At 47.4% G+C, this 16,582-nt stretch overlaps 1 protein-coding gene across 2 annotated transcripts in view; it reads right to left on the reverse strand.

The window, feature by feature from the left end:
- The window catches only part of LOC103711604 (transducin family protein / WD-40 repeat family protein), a 40,386-nt gene extending 33,520 nt beyond the window's left edge, over positions 1 to 6,866 (reverse strand). Inside the window, exons 1-3 of one of the 2 annotated variants that reach the window (XM_008797819.4) lie at positions 6,673 to 6,866; positions 6,533 to 6,577; positions 3,834 to 3,875 (exon numbers count right to left, since the gene is read on the reverse strand). In XM_008797819.4, coding sequence (XP_008796041.3) covers positions 3,834 to 3,875; positions 6,533 to 6,577; positions 6,673 to 6,769 — 184 coding nt within the window. In that variant the 5' untranslated portion in view covers positions 6,770 to 6,866. The remainder of the gene's footprint in view (positions 1 to 3,833; positions 3,876 to 6,532; positions 6,578 to 6,672) is intronic. The other variant, XM_026806416.3, reaches the window with a different exon arrangement.
- Positions 6,867 to 16,582: the final 9,716 nt, after the last annotated feature.

The raw sequence follows: 16,582 nt of genomic DNA on the forward strand, positions 1-16,582 counted from the left end.
CAGCACGGTATCAAGTTTCATAGGTTTGGCTCGGTAAAAAGCCCGTACCAGCCAGAACTAAGCGAAACCACTCAGTTACAATTCGAAGTGGTTCGAACCCCTCACCCTGTTTCTTTCCCTTCTCCCTTCCTTTCTTTCTTTCCTTTTGCTTCTCTTCCTTTCTTTCTCGCCTTTTGCATCATCCCTTCCTTTCTTTTTCCCTTTTTCTTCTTCTTTCCTTGATTTCTTTCTTTCCTTTTTCTCCTCCTTTCTTTCCTTTCTTCCTTCCTTTCTTGTTTCCTCCCTTCCTTCCTTCCTTTCCTTTTTTTTTCCCTTCCTTTCTTTCTTCCTTTTTCTTCTTCTTTCCTTCCTTTCTTTCTTTCCTTTTCTTCTTCTTTTCTTTCTTACTTTCTTTCCTTCCCTCCTTTCTTTCCTTTTCTTCTTCTTTCCCCGCATATACTATGTAGCCACTATTCAAATAATTCAAACAATCATAAATCATAATGATCTAAATGCATCTTGTTCCTTGATCAATCCACAAGGATAGTATTATAACTTCGAGCATCTAATGATATATCAATAAATACAAATTTGTTGGACTTGAATGTTCCAAACTACTGCAAATGTGTCACCATTTCTTTCTTTTTGACAGCTTGTTATATCAAAAGCTCTAGTTTATATGTACCACGTAGTTTGTCCTTTCACGAGGTTTTAGCTCTAATGGTATTATTTCTGCTAATTCCATTGCAGTTCTTTGAGAGTTAATGGTTGTAGCTTGAAAATGTTATTGAGAATGATCAAAGTGCTTGATGGCATATAAATTTAGTTTTACCATGTCTAATATTTATTTTCATTTGAAGGAGACATCATGGGTTAGTGCTGTACAATTCTATGAGATTATATCTCAAAAAAAGCTTGGAACTTTTAAAACTTAATAATTTTCTTGATATTTATTAGCACAATTGATCGCATACTCTAAGAGTTAATATAGTATTACTTTTGGATTATTCTTAGAAGCTTTTGATACCAACCGCGGTTTGACTATTACATATATATAATATCATTAAAGATTTCTTAGAATTTCTAATTACTACTAGTGCTTTTACAAATTTCAACTTTTTAAAATGTCTAAATTTGCTAATAGGAAATTTATTAAGTACTATGAGCATCCAATAAAACCTTAATCGGGTACTTTGAAGAGTAACTGAGGTTCATTTGGGTGCTTTAAAAGTACAATACAATACTTTTAAATATCCATAACAAAATCAAAAAAAAAGATGTACCGATATGCAAATGCTAGTACGGTGCATTTCAGTATTGTAATATACTGGTTGGGTAACATATAGCTGGAAACATGGTTCGTCGTACCAGCCCAAACCGGGCAGTATAGAACATACCGTACCGTACCGTACCAGTTCGATACCAGTATCCAATACGGGCAGTGTACCGGCACTTGATACATCGAAAATACCCCATACCGTACTGACACAGTGCCAGTACTAGTGTGGCACCAGTACGAGGTCCGATACTAAGACAGCAAACCTTGGAGGCGAACCAACTACCTTGCAGGCGTGGGCTCTCCATTTAGGTAGCTTCCTAGATCTCCCGCAATAAGCGCAAGTGGTTTCGCCGGACGAAGTTGTAGTTGGTTCGTTTTCGTATGATGATTGCTCGCGAACCTACCTTCACCGCTCATTCCTTCGGAACCTGTCTTTACCAGCTCGGTCCGCCCGGCGAGCTCACGACTAAGCGAGACTCGGATGCTGTCTCATTCGCTGCAAGACAGATGGGAACTGTAGCTAACAAGTGTGCCCTGAGTGGAATCCTACTTATACTCTTTCTACTAGATTGGCCGGACGGGTGCCAAGTTATTAGTCTAGGAAAGCATTTGTGGACCTAATTTTAGTATGCATAGGAAGAGGAAGAAAAAAAACAATCGAGGACTCTCTTTCGATTTTTGAGATAAAACTAATAGGGAATAAAGCGTATTAAAAATTCAGGTCCCACACAAATCTCTAGGCTGCTAATATGCTGAGGCCTTTGTAAAAAAGCAACATAAGAAAAGGAAGCTTCACTTTTCTCAGCCAGCTGCATGAAGCTAGCCTCATTCCTTTGCCATTATATAATACATATAGGTACAACAACAAACATGGCAATATTTAATGCTTGGTCAATCAGATTTCTCATAGTTTCATCTAAAGCTAGATACATTACAATTTTAAACACTAAAGAGAGGCCTATCTTCATTTGTGGTCAATTCATTAAATCTCCTTTGGCAGAGACCACTAATTCCTTTTCTTTTCCTTCCTGTAAAGTGTCACAACTATTCCTAAAGAAGAGAAGAAAGGGAAACAGAAAATGAGAGGTAGGAGACAGGTGGAGACCGGGAGCACGAGATAATGAGGGGGTCAATGGTTGAAAAGAAAAATTCAGAGAAGAAAGAGGTGACAATGGTGAGGGAGATCAAAAAGGAGAGAAGGAAAAAAGGCAAAACAAGTGGAAGAGAGTAGAGTAGGAACAAGGTACTTGGAAAAGAGTCCTTTGCCACCTCCTCCATTTGTCCTCTACCACGACCTCCTGCTACCAGACATCTTATTGCATTTAGGGGTGTTACCACCCTAAGCTCAACGAGAGACAAGGAACTAGAACAAATTTGCATGACATGACTCATTATACCAGACATACAAACTTAACCCGACCCATGCACCTGACAAGACCAATAACTGCCAAAGCTGCATGTGCAAGAGCCAGGACCGTGTGAAGCATCTAGGCACCCACTCCATAGCCCATCAACATGGAGGGGAAGCTTCGGTCACAGGGTGGCCATGGAGCCACATATGCATAAGCAGCTGCATAAATTACTTTCTACATCATTGATATTTTGTCCCAATTACCAAAAAAGTGTGTTCCTTAGACTCATCAAAAATTTTCCCATTGCTAAGAATTTGTTCCACTCCATTACTGTCCCATAGTTAAGAAAAAAAGAGTTGATCTACAGTTCCAAGTTCCATAAAACAAAAGCACTATATGATATAATCCGCTATCTACCACTTCTTTTGACCATCATATGTCATTACCATCGATTCCTTATAGCTCTACTTCGCTGAGCCCTCACTAGGTAGAAAAGAAGGCAAAAAGGGAATAACTTTTACCAAATTGGTCGCAACAATACTTGAGCCCGAGTTCCTTGAGCAAAATCAATGAAAGATGATCAGAGATGAAACTTTGATACCCAAATTGATATTGAAAGGAAAGGCCATGTATGGAGCAAGGTACTGTTGATCTACGGGATTTAAGTCTATCCTACAAACAAGTTGTTCATGCGAATATCATGTTTGGCTCAATTTTGGCTCACTTGGTTAGTATATGAGCTCAACTAGAGCTTGGCTTTATCCATTTAAGCCCGTTTTGATTAAGCTCAAAATAAAAATAACTATATTAATAAATAATATATTACACTTTAGTTATTATTTATAGATTGAAAATTTATCTTTACATTATAATTATTAGATACCAATATAATTTGCACCAAAAGAATGTATTCCAACTGTAAGTCTGAGATACAATGATATAAATTAGTTGAAACCAACTCTAATGGCAGTCCCTTTTTTGTCTATATTGATCTTAACCTTTTCTATTTTTTTATATATCAAAACTGAGCTAGTCAATTCAAATTGTTAGTAATAACAATATTTTCTTGTTGAATGCACGCTTAGACATGCCTGTATACAAGTAGGAAACAAAGAAAATTCAGGATGAACTGACCAACAGGAACCCATGAGCTTATATCTAATGTTTTACAGATACTACTACTTCTGTCCAAAACAATCCAAGGCATCAAGACAAGAACTTACCTAAATGGCCCTTGAATATGTAGACAGAATCATCAGCTTCTTCTACAACAAAAATAACACAATGCATTAACCACTAATATTGAATAAAAAGATAGAGATGAATAAAAATGCTAATCCATAGTACCAATATAAATTTTACACAAAGTCTTTATCAACAGGACTCATGTATAAAAGAAGAAATCTTCAATAGGCTATATATAATCATAAGGGGAAATTTAAACTTGCATGCCTTGTTCTAAAGTTATTGCAGGTACCAGAAAGATGCAAATTCAATAATGCCTTAACTAAAAAGGAAAAAACAACAAGAAGCCAAAATAACTATATTCCCCTATAGCAACTAGAAGAAATAAATCAATAGGCAAAACCCAACCTCATCAATAAATTCCTAAATAAAGTAGTATTTAGGCGCGCAAATGCATGTAGGATCAACAAATAATACTTGTCATAAGAGAAAGGAATGTTTATCATAATGTCTAGATTTTTATTGCAGAAAATATTACAAAATCGTACTGAATTGTTGTCTTTTCTTTAGAGTGAGGGGACAAACTAGAACCATATATACTCTAATCTTTCAAAAGAACCAACCTTACATTGTTTATTCTGATTCTTATGATCTCACTCTCCTTCAAATAATGCGTTACTTATTGATCAAGAAAAAGAAAAAATGTTATCTCCATTGTCCGCTTTCATAATATTCCTAAAACTGAACTTCCACTTCTCAATCTGTCAGGAAAGAACTATTTGATGGTTGAGATTGTTCCTAGACAAAAACTATTGGCACTGTTATATATTACTAGCAGAAAATGTATTTGCCAATGCACATTTACGATGAAAAATATAACAAAGAAGTTATATAATTGACACTAATTTAAGTAATGCAAACTGATATAAATTATATTGGCATGATATATAAGACATTTGAATACTAAGGTTGTAGAGTTAGGAAAAAAGAAAACTTCATAATGGGGCTAATTCTATTTGAGTTTTTGATTAATGTACATAAAGCACACTTAGTTAATCAAACATGAAGAATAATAACCAAATAGTTAGGCAAGCTAAAAAACACTCAAGTGCATTTGGCCCAAGATTCGCAGTACTGGTGCTTATTGCAACAAACCAGTACTGAACTAAAACTCTATACGATAGGCATACCAAGTCTCAATTGACCAAACAGACTCTTGTATTAGGCATACCGACACTATACAAGCATGGTAGCAGTATGGAGTCCGGTACCAAGATTGAGAACCTTGATTTGGCCTCAAATGCTTACCAGTGAAAATCAGTGATGGACCTCTCAAAATAAAAATTGACACCATTGATCATGTTTGTGGTGCATAAAATACCTAGAAAAAAAATCATATTTTGAGATTGTCCATACAATGAATCAATTAAAATAAATAATTTTAGTGGTATGATGCCATGTTTTCACTTGATCCATATCATGAAGCATCCAAATAAAATGAATTGATCCATATATGTCTTGAAGTATTAACATAAAAATCAATGACTTGGATTTGCATATGATTATAATGGATGTTATAATATCATAATTGATATTATTTTAAACCTTGGCTTGTAAAGGTCATAAGACTTGTAGAACTAATTCCATTGGATTACTTCCCAGACTTGTCAACTACCAGCATGCAGAATACAATATATTTATACCTAATTCCATTAATCAACTTGTAGTCCATCTCACGTAATTTGCTGTTACATCTCCCACTAAAAGCTGTATTTTATTAGATGGAGGGTTCTCATATTACCTGGTTTTTTATTATAGAATTCTCAGGCACAGGTTTTGACCATCATGAGCCCATGCTATAAACCAGCCTAACAGTAGAATACCTACAATGAAAGAGCCATTTATCATATTATTATCTCTATTTTTGGGACATGATAGCAGCATGCAACATTACTCTTATCTAAAGCAGTCCAATCTTATTTTCCCTTTGATCTGATGAATCCTCATAGCTATTTGCATACTTCCATGCTTTATAGAAGATATAGAGCCAAAATATGCCAAAACATGGGATTGAATGTCAAGAAGATGGAGTTGTGAGTGCCCGATAAAAAAAGGCTTTCCAATAAAAGGATCTTTTTGGTCAACCATAAATCCTAAATGTTATTTCTTTCAAGCGTGCAAGCAATCAAGCTTTTATCTTGTGAACTGTAACATGGTAATTTCATCTTTCTGATAGGAATATCAATATTTTATTCCTTAACTGTTCCATCAAAATCTTCCATGTTTCTCGATTGCAAATGGAACAACAAATCTGCTTAAATATCAAGCATTACATGGATGAACATTGATGATATATTATTTCGCCCAAATTATAGTATCCTTCAGCAATCAATTGTTGATACCTTTATGAAATTTAGGACATCAGCAACGTTTGCCAGACAAAACAACCCGTTTAGTTCCCTCAAATCAACTTAGATGAGTCCTCTGGACCAATATTGGGAGAAGGAATCACCACCTAAATAAATAAATGAACAAATATATACATTCCAATAGCAACTAGAAAAAGTTTTTCTCGTGTCCTTGATATCGATTTTGTGTTCCCAAACAAAGAAAATGGTTTTTTTTTTTACAGATAAACTAAATCTATCTCAACAATTTCACAATGGCCACTCCACAAAAGTAATTTGAATTCAAAAAAAAAAAAGACAATCCAAATGAATTAACCAAAACTACAAACCATCGTCGACATCGGGATCCATCTCATCGTCCCGGTCCGGAAGATCTGCATCATATTAAAAGAAGAAAAGGCGAAATTGAGTGGCAGATGAGAGAGAGAGAAAGAGATTGGAGAGGAGAGGAAAAGAAGGGATTTTGGACCCTCTTCGTCGATGGGGATCTCTTGGATGATGTCTTCGTCGTCCAAGAAGACCTCTCCCTCATCGGAGCTATTGCCGTCAACGTCTTGGACGCTCATCTCCTCTCTTCGCCCGGCGGCGGTGGCTCAGAAGCGGTGGTCGAGGTTTTGGCAGGGGTTTTCTTTTCTGGTCAGGCCTCCGGCTACGCGTTTTATTTCGGCGCGCGACGGCGACAAACCGCCATAACTTATGGTCCAGCCGGATTTTAACCGCCTGGAGCCAGTCACTTTACGGTCCACTCGGATTCTAACCACCTGGAACCGGTCACCCAGTTCCTATGCCCATCCCACCCTTGACGTCGGACAAGTCTAGGATTGCCGATTTTTCATCAGATACCCGACCTAACTCGAACGCTGGTTTGGTTCGCGAAAAATATTTTTTTCATAAAAATATAATTTAAAAAAAATATATTTTTAAAAAAATTAAAAAAAAAAAAGTACCTTTAGTATATTTGATTGACAATAAAAAGTGACATATTTTCAGCCCTACAATAAATCTCAAACATGTATGGATAATAGTAAAACTCGCTTTGAATCGGCCAATATATATATAACTCTTTACGGATCCTCTTTTTCAAGGCAGAAAAAAAGTATGAAAAAAAGAGATTTTTGTATTTTTATTCGACCTGATTTATCCAACCCATCTCTGTCTAACTCTACTTACCCCATCTCAAGATTTTATCCCTCCCAAAGCAAGGGTATGATAGGTATAAGAAATGACCTATTCAATTCATTACCATCCTTACCCCAGCCTCTCTCTCTCTCTCTCTCTCTCTCTCTCTCTCTCTCTCTCTCTTTGGGTGACTATAATGAAAGTCTCGCATGAAACTTAATGGCGTCAACTAGGCATGGATTATAGAACCCAACCTATCTAAAAACAGCCAAGAGATAATTTAAGGTCTGTTTGGAAGAAATCCTGCCAAATTTGTGGGGGTTGTAAGCTCGATCCCCGCGAGATCGCAATAATCATCTTCCCATCTCTTCTTCTCTAAGCTCCTCTTCTTACAAAATCATATAGAATTTCTCCCAAACAGATCCTTAAATTAAAAGTTCAATAGTTTAATAAAGTATGTCTCAAATGCTTTTTGAATGATAGTTCTTTGATTTAAAAAAGTATTGGTAATTTTTTTAATATCAATACTGGAAGAGCAACAAGATCTATGCAGCTGGTTATTCATCCATTTTTCTCTCGAAATAAAATAAAGAAAAGTGGTTTCTCACATTTGGTTGTTGGCCCACACCTCATTGAAGGAAAAAAAGAGAGGAAAAAACCAGGAAACTTATTTTTAATATTTTGTTTGCTAAAGTGCGTTGAGAATTTGCTACATGAACTTGAAAAAAATTCTGACGTTGCAATTCTCTTTCAAGAAAAAATTGCAAAAATCTAATTTTTTTAAAAAAACTTCTATTAGTAGTTGCAACTCTTAGTGATTTTTTTCCCTCAGACCAATATTTATTTCTCTCATACAATATATAAAATAATAATAAATCTTTCAATCTCCTCTATATTATGTTTCAGAGAAATGGTTTCAACTTACCTCTATGACAAGAGACTATAAAGTTGTATCTTTTTTAAGAAGTCCGGAAAGAAAACTCATATCAATGGTGAACTTGTTATTTTAACCACCACTAAAATCATATATTATTATTTTGTTATTGCACATATGTTGAAAATGTATATATACAATTATAGGGAACTTTAATATGGACTTGAAATATCATGGTACAAGTTCCGAAAAATTATTACTGATACTAATGGACCTTTTATATGCATGTGGAACTTGTACAACCATTAAATATCATATCTTACTAATTGTTAATTCGCTTATATTGAAAAAATATATACTATTATAAAAAAAACCCTAGTATGGCAATTGTTACGGGGGAACTTAGCCACCATGCCCCACGTGACCGGCACGCGCGCCCAGGAAGACTACGGCAGCCCCTTGATCCAGCAATCCGACCCCGAGTCGGACATCTTCGGCTCCGCAGCCCGACCCCGAGTCGGCTGCCCCTTGATCCAGCAATCCGACCCCGAGTCGGACATCGTCGGCTCCGCAGCCCGACCCCGAGTCGGCTGCCCCTTGATCCAGCAATCCGACCCCGAGTCGGACATCCTCGGCTCCGCAGCCCGACCCCGAGTCGGACATCTCTCGACAACGACAGGCTATTCCCCAGAGGCACGCCGCAGCCTTCTGCTCCACTACTCCCTGCAACGGTTGTATCTGGCGCTGCTCCACGATCCCCTGTAACAGCCGTACAAGGCGGAGCTCCACTACGCCCTGTCATGGCCGTACCTAGCGCTGCCCACGACGCCCGGTAACGGCCGTGTCAGTGGCAGCTCTATCGTGCCCCACGAAGACGAACCCCCCTGAAAGACCCCCCAGCCTGGTATATATGCGGCTGGGGGGAGAAGGGGGGGTAAGCAAGAACTTCCAGAGCATTCTCCTACTTACTACTATTATCTCTCCTTCTCCTCCAATCTCCTCTGACTTGATCGTCGGAGGGCCCCCACTACCCCAGTGGTGGTGCGAGGCTTGCTTGCAGGTTTCCCGGTGGAAGGTGGAGCGCAATCAACACCAACCAAGGCAACTCAAACGGAATCCCGTTCACACCGCTGTGCCAATCGTTCTCGGTTTGGACCACCAGCAACAGTTGGCGCTAGAAGGAGGGCCGAATCTCAGAGCGATCGTAATGGCACGGCGAGGTGGTCGTGGAGCTTCCAATGCCTCCGGTCGCGGGGCCTCTCGCGCCTCCGGCCGGGAGGCCGCTGCGTCTCCAACACATTCTCAGCAACACTCCACCGCTCCACCTCCCATTCAGATGGTCGAAGCCGCTCAGTTCGACCAGTTAGCCCAGCAGGTTCGCACCCTCGCGGAGGCAGTGCAGAACCTGCAGGATGTGATGTCTCGGGCGCCGCAGCGGGCCCAGGAGCCGCTGCTCCCTGAGCGCTCACCTGTCCTCCTCAACCCGCGCTCCTTCCTCTCCCATGGGGAGGAGCGCCGGCGCGAGGAAGATTCTCGAGCACGGTCCATTCTGCCGGGACCTTCCCACCGGAGCTGCGCGGGGTACGAGAGGCGGGCCCGGGCGCGTTCCCAGACCCCCCAGTCCTCAAGGAACCCGCGCTCCAGTCGGTCCCCCTCTCGGTGCTCCTTGTCTCCCACCCATCGGTCGCGCTCCCTGGACCGGCGGGTGGACGATCTTCACCGACAACTTCAGGTCCTGAAGGGCCACTCCAAAGATCCCTTCGCCGACTTGGAGATCTCCTCCCAGCCGGCGCTTGCCTCGAGGATCCTGCGGACCCCGAATCCGCCGGGGTTTAAAATGCCGGCGATCGAGCCCTATGACGGGGCGGCGGACCCGCGGGATCACGTCGAGAGTTTCAGGACCCTTATGCTCCTCCACGGAGTATCAGATCCTCTCCTCTGCAAGGCCTTCCCGGCGACCCTCCGTGGCCCGGCAAGGGCGTGGTTCGCCGGCTTGGAGGCTAACTCAATCCAGTCCTTCGACCAGTTTACTCGCCTCTTCATCACCCATTTCGCCGTCAGTAGCCGGCGGCGACTGGTCTCCGACTCCCTCTTTGATGTCCGGCAAAACGAGGGAGAAAGCTTGCGGGATTATCTTACCCGCTTCAACAAGGCTACGCTGGAAGTCCGGAACCTGAGCCAGGAGGTGGCTCTTTCAGCCCTGAAGCGTGGCTTCCAAAAGGGCAGACTCACCTTCTCCCTGGACAAATGCCTGCCGCGGAGCTTCCCGGAGCTGTTGTCCCGGGCGAACCAGTATGCGGACGCCGAGGAGGCGGCCGCCCACCGGAGCAAGGAGGCCGCCGAGATCCCTCCAAAGCTCGGTAAGAAAAGGCGAAAAGAGGCACACCAGAGGAGGAGCCCGACGCCTCAACGTCGGCGCAGAAGCCTGTCGCCGGCGAGGAACCACGGCGCCCTACGCCCTCGTTCTCCGCCCCGACGTTTCAACCGGTACACTCCTCTCCTGACTCCCCGGGCCCAGATCCTCATGGAAATCAAGGGGCGGGAGGACCTTCCGGTCCCGAGACAGATGAAGAAGATTCCTGGGAGGAGGCCCTCTCGGGCGTACTGTGAGTACCACCGGGACCACGGCCACGACACCGAAGACTGCTTCCATCTTCGGGACGAGATCGAGGCTCTCATCCGCCGAGGGCGTCTCGGTCGATATGTGAACGACCGACGTCCCCCCGCAGACCCGCGTCCGGCCGACCCGGCCCCTCAGGAGCCTCGGGAGCAGAATCGACCCGTCGCGGGCGTGATCCACACTATCACTGGGGGCTGCCCCCGGCCCGAGAGGAACGCAGGGGGCTCGACTGAAGCGTCAGGGGCAGCCGTCGCGAAGAGGCAAAGGGTCGGTAATGTAATCACTTTTTGTGATGAAGATGTAAAGGGGGTTCAGACCCCCCACGATGACGCCATGGTGATCTCCCTCACTATGGCAAATTATGATGTAAGGCGTGTTCTTGTGGATAGTGGAAGCTCAGCTGATATTTTGTTTTACGAGGCCTTCCAAAAGATGAGCTTGTCCAGACAATTGTTGCACAAAACATCCACCCCCCTCATAGGATTCACTGGTGACGCTATCTCGGCCGAAGGTGTCGTTGAGCTGCCTGTGACTGCGGGCGTTGCACCCGCAGAAGCCACGGTGCGGCTCGGGTTCTTGGTCGTCCGTGTTCCCTCGGCCTACAACGCTATCCTCGGACGACCCGGACTGAACGCCCTTCGCGCAGTGGTCTCTACGTACCACTTGCTCATGCGGTTCCCCACGGCGGCCGGGATTGGAGAGGTCCGAGGTGACCAACCGACCGCACGGCAATGTTTCCTAGCAACTCTCAAAGGGAAGAAGCCCGTGGAAGCCCTAAGCGTCGAGTCCCTTGATGCCAGAGACGAGGTGGCCTTGCGGCACGGGGAGCCGGCCGAGGGTGTGATCGAAGTTCCCCTCGAGGAAGGTCGCCCGGACCGGACGGTCCGGGTCGGCACCAATCTCGACCCGGGAGCTCGGGCTCGGTTGGTGGAATTCCTCCGAGCCAACGCCGATGTATTTGCCTGGTCGGCGGCCGATGTACCTGGGATCGACCCGGAGGTCATTTCTCACGCCCTCAACGTCGACCCGACCCACCGACCGGTAAAACAGAAGAAGAGACACTGTGCCCCGGATCGGATCCGAGTGGTCGACCAGGAGGTAGACAAGCTCTTGGAGGCAGGATTCATAAGGGAGGTCAGCTACCCCGAATGGCTGGCAAATGTCGTACTTGTCCGGAAGGCGAGCGGGAAGTGGAGGATGTGCGTCGACTACACCGACCTGAACAAGGCGTGTCCCAAGGATAGCTTTCCGCTTCCGCGGATAGACCAACTGGTCGACGCGACTTCCGGATATCAGCTGCTGTCTTTCATGGACGCCTTCTCCGGCTACAACCAGATAATGATGGCTCCACAGGACGAGGAGAAAACTGCCTTTATAACAGACCGGGGGCTGTACTGTTACAAGGTAATGCCCTTCGGTCTGAAGAATGCTGGCGCCACTTACCAGCGCCTCGTCAACAAAATCTTCAAAGAGCAAATCGGCCGGAACATGGAGGTGTACGTGGACGATATGCTGGTGAAGAGCCGCCGTGCAGACCAGCACATCGCGGATCTGGAAGAGACTTTCGCCACCTTGCGGAAGTTTCGCATGAAGCTGAACCCAGCGAAGTGCGCCTTTGGCGCTTCGGCCGGGAGGTTCCTCGGTTTCATTGTCAACCAGCGGGGGATCGAAGCCAACCCGGACAAAATCAAGGCCATCCAAGATATGTCCCCTCCGACCAAAGTGAAGGAGGTTCAGGAGCTCGCTGGGAGGGTCGCCGCGCTCGGACGATTTGTGGCAAAATCGGCCGAACGCTGCCAACCTTTCTTCAAGGTGTTGAAACGCCCGAAAGACTTCCTCTGGACGGCCGAATGTCAAGCAGTATTCGACCAGCTCAAGGAATACTTGGCGTCTCCTCCCCTGCTGTCCAAGCCGCAAGAAGGGGAGATGCTCTACCTCTATCTGGCGGTCTCCCCAACCGCAGTCAGTGCGGTACTAGTTCGGGAAGAGGCAAAGCTCCAGAAGCCTGTGTACTACATCAGCCGGGTCCTACGGGATGCCGAGACGCGGTATACGAAGGCTGAAAAGATCGCCTTCGCGCTGCTGACCGCGACCAGGAGGCTTCGCCCCTATTTCCAGGCCCATTCTGTCACCCTCTTGACCGATCAACCGCTGCGGCAGATCCTCAGCAATCCTGAGAATGCGGGACGGCTGGTGAAGTGGGCAGTAGAACTTGGTGAGTTCGACATCCGCTACCAGCCCCGACCCGCCATCAAGGCCCAGGTGCTCGCGGATTTCCTCGCTGAGTGCACGGTGCAGGAGGCGAAACCTAGGTCGCCGGAAACACCCAGCCTCGACCTCCCGATTTGGACGCTTCACATCGATGGGTCGTCGAACCCCGAAGGTGGAGGGGCCGGGCTGGTCCTTACCAGTCCTGATGGAGTGATAGCCGAGTATGCCTTGAGGTTCGGATTTCCAGTGACCAACAACGAGGCGGAGTACGAGGCCCTAGTCACGGGACTCAAACTCACCAAGGAGCTCGGCATCCGGCGCCTGAAGGTCTTCACCGACTCCCAGCTGGTGGTCGGGCAGGTCCGTGGGGAGTTCGAGGCCCGGAACCCGACCATGCAGAATTACGTCCGGAAGGTGCAAGCACTCATTTCCGACCTCGGCAGTGTCGACATCCAGCAGGTCCCAAGAAGTAAAAATGCCAGGGCCGACAGGTTGTCCCGCTTAGTGGGCGCAGACGCGCACAACTTGTCGAGGGCGATCTACCTGGAGACCCTGGATGCCCCGAGCATCGGCGAGGCTGGAGCGGTGATGGCGATTGATCCCGAGCCGTCTTGGATGGACCCGCTTGTCGCCTACCTCGCCGAAGGGATCCTCCCTGAAGACGAAGATCAAGCTCGGCGACTTGTTATGAAGTCCGCCCACTACGTACTCTATGAAGGGAGGCTGTATCGGACCTCGTTCACCGCCCCCTCTTAAAGTGCCTCCGCCCCTCGGAAGCGGCCTACGTCCTCGGCGAAGTCCACGAAGGCGTTTGCGGATCACACTTGGGGGCTAGGTCCTTGGCGCACAAGATCATGAGGCAAGGCTATTATTGGCCTACCTTGTTGGAGGACTCCAAGGATCATGTACGGAAATGCGACGCCTGCCAGCGCCACGCCAACGTCCAGAGAGTCTCTTCTGTCCCCTTGGCACCAATCACTGCACCCTGGCCCTTCGCCCAGTGGGGAATGGATATCCTCGGACCATTCCCCGTCGCTTCAGCTCAGCGGAAATTTTTGATTGTTGCAATCGACTACTTCACCAAGTGGGTGGAGGCAGAGCCGCTGGCCACTATCACGGAGGTGCAAGTCCGGAAGTTCGTGAAGAAGAACATCATTGTCCGATTTGGGGTACCTCGGGTCCTCATCTCGGATAATGGTCGACAGTTCGACAACAAGCATTTCCGTGACTTCTGCGAGGAGTTCGGGATCGAGCATCGGTTCACATCTATGTCGCATCCCCAAACCAACGGCGAGGCCGAGGTCACAAATCGGACAATCCTCCAAGGAATCAAAGCGCGAATCGGTCGGACGGGGCAAGCTTGGGTCGAAGAACTCGAGAATGTCCTTTGGGCGTATCGGACCACGCATCGGACCCCTACCGGGGAGACGCCTTTCAGCCTAACCTATGGCACGGAAGCCGTTGTCCCCGTGGAGCTCGGACTCCCCTCACCTCGGGTGGCCGCGCACCGACCCGAGGCCAATTCGGAGCAACTCCGAGGGAACCTGGATCTCTTGGAAGAAGCGAGGGAAATGGCGCAGGTTCGGATGGCGATGTATCAGCGGAGGGTGGCCCGATATTACAACTCCAAGGTCCGACCGAAGCTTTTCAGAATCGGAGATCTGGTGCTAAGGCGAGCTAAAGCATCTCAACCTGCGGAAGGTGGGAAGCTAGCGCCAAATTGGGAAGGCCCGTATAGGGTTCGCTGGGTAAACCGACCTGGCTCCTACCAGTTGGAGGCCCTAGATGGTCGAGAAATTCCAAGGAGCTGGAATTCCGCTAACCTGCGGATGTATTACCAGTAGAACGACAATGCCAGAAAGACAGTTCAAAAATGTATAACACTTTTCATTTCAATAATTTCTGGTTACAATGGCGTGCTCGTGTAATTACAAGGAATTCCCAGAGGGAAATTAGGGTGTAAAGAAAGTAAAGAAGAGGTGGAGACTCCGAGGAGCTGAAGATCTGGGATCCCGAAACCTCCATCCGAAGCGGCTGCAATCCCACCGGAAGTGGGTGCTTCCAACCGGAGGCGCCATCGACGTCTCACGAAAAAGACGAAGAGCCAGCGCGGATGAAGAAGAAGTGGACGAAGGAGAAGTCCACACTGCTCCTACCCAGAGGCGCCATCCACGCCTCACGAAAAAGACGAGGAGCCGCCGCAGAAGAAGCTCCCGCTGCCTCCAGGGGAACGCCACCTCCAAGGGATATTCCGGTCCTCCCCAGTGTTAGGGGAGAGAAGGAATACAAGGGAGAAGAGCATATGGAGGCGCGGTCCCGGATCAAGCGTCTGGCGCGGAGCTCAATCGGGAGGCTGAACTTCAAGGAGGGGAGACGTGATCCCGGATGAAACGCCTAGAGCAGAGTTCCGCCGGGGAGAACCTCCTTGTTGATCCCAGATGAAACGACTAGTTGGCGGAAGTCGCGAAGGGCGCGCCTCCCGTTCCTTCGGTAGGGGTCTCTCAACCATGCGCCGGAGAGGAGGCCCACGATCCATGGCAACCTGAACAGCTCCGGCTTGGCAGGCTCCATCGCACCTGCACCTATATTTATAGCCAAACTGCGGCCCCCCGGTCGTTCCGATGCGGGTGGCTCCAATAAATGCGGGCGCATTGAATCCGGAGCCGATCCGGCTCTCGAGGCGTATCTTCCCGCGATTTCCTAAGCGTTATTCTCCTTAATCGCATTCTTTGTGCAGGACACTCCGGGTGGCCTGTACCCCTAGGTCCACGTATCTCCGCTCGCGCCCAGGCCGCATCCGCCTCGAAGAACGCGCGTATCATGGCCGCTTAACTGACACTCCTCGCAAGCAGCAACTGGCGATCCGATTTCCCAGGTAACCCCTCAATTAGCATTTAATGCCCATCTGGTGTTCCCCAGGCGACGCTTGGAGAGGAGGAGAAACACGATCGCAGCTGGCCACGGAGAAATCCCGTCGGGCGGCAAGCGACAGGCGCACGACCAGCGAGCGGAATTTTCCGAGGCTCGGCCCTCGGATGCCAGGCTAACCCGATGATCATCCCGGAAGCAGACTAGCCTGAAGCCCCGACCGGTCGCCTCGGCTTGCGCCAGCCTTGGCCGACCAACGAGCGGAATTTTCCGAGGCTCGGCCCTCGGATGCCAGGCTAACCCGATGATCATCCCGGGAGCAGACTAGCCTGAAGCCCCGACCGGTCGCCTCGGCTTGCGCCAGCCTTGGCCGACCAACGAGCGAAATTTCCCGAGGCTCGGCCCTCGGATGCCAGGCTAACCCGATGATCATCCCGGGAGCAGACTAGCCTGAAGCCCCGACCGGTCGCCTCGGCTTGCGCCAGCCTTGGCCGACCAACGAGCGGAATTTTCCGAGGCTCGGCCCTCGGATGCCAGGCTAACCCGATGATCATCCCGGGAGCAGACTAGCCTGAAGCCCCGACCGGTCGCCTCGGCTTGCGCCAGCCTTGGCCGACCAACGAGCGGAATTTCCTGAGGCCTGACAACCCTCGGATGCCAGGCTAACCCGATGATCATCCCGGGAGC

The sequence above is a fragment of the Phoenix dactylifera genome, chromosome 4 (assembly GCF_051530095.1).
Source record: "Phoenix dactylifera cultivar Ajwa chromosome 4, Ajwa_hap1_PhDact_Kaust_v1.1, whole genome shotgun sequence".
NCBI classification, from domain to species: domain Eukaryota; kingdom Viridiplantae; phylum Streptophyta; class Magnoliopsida; order Arecales; family Arecaceae; genus Phoenix; species Phoenix dactylifera.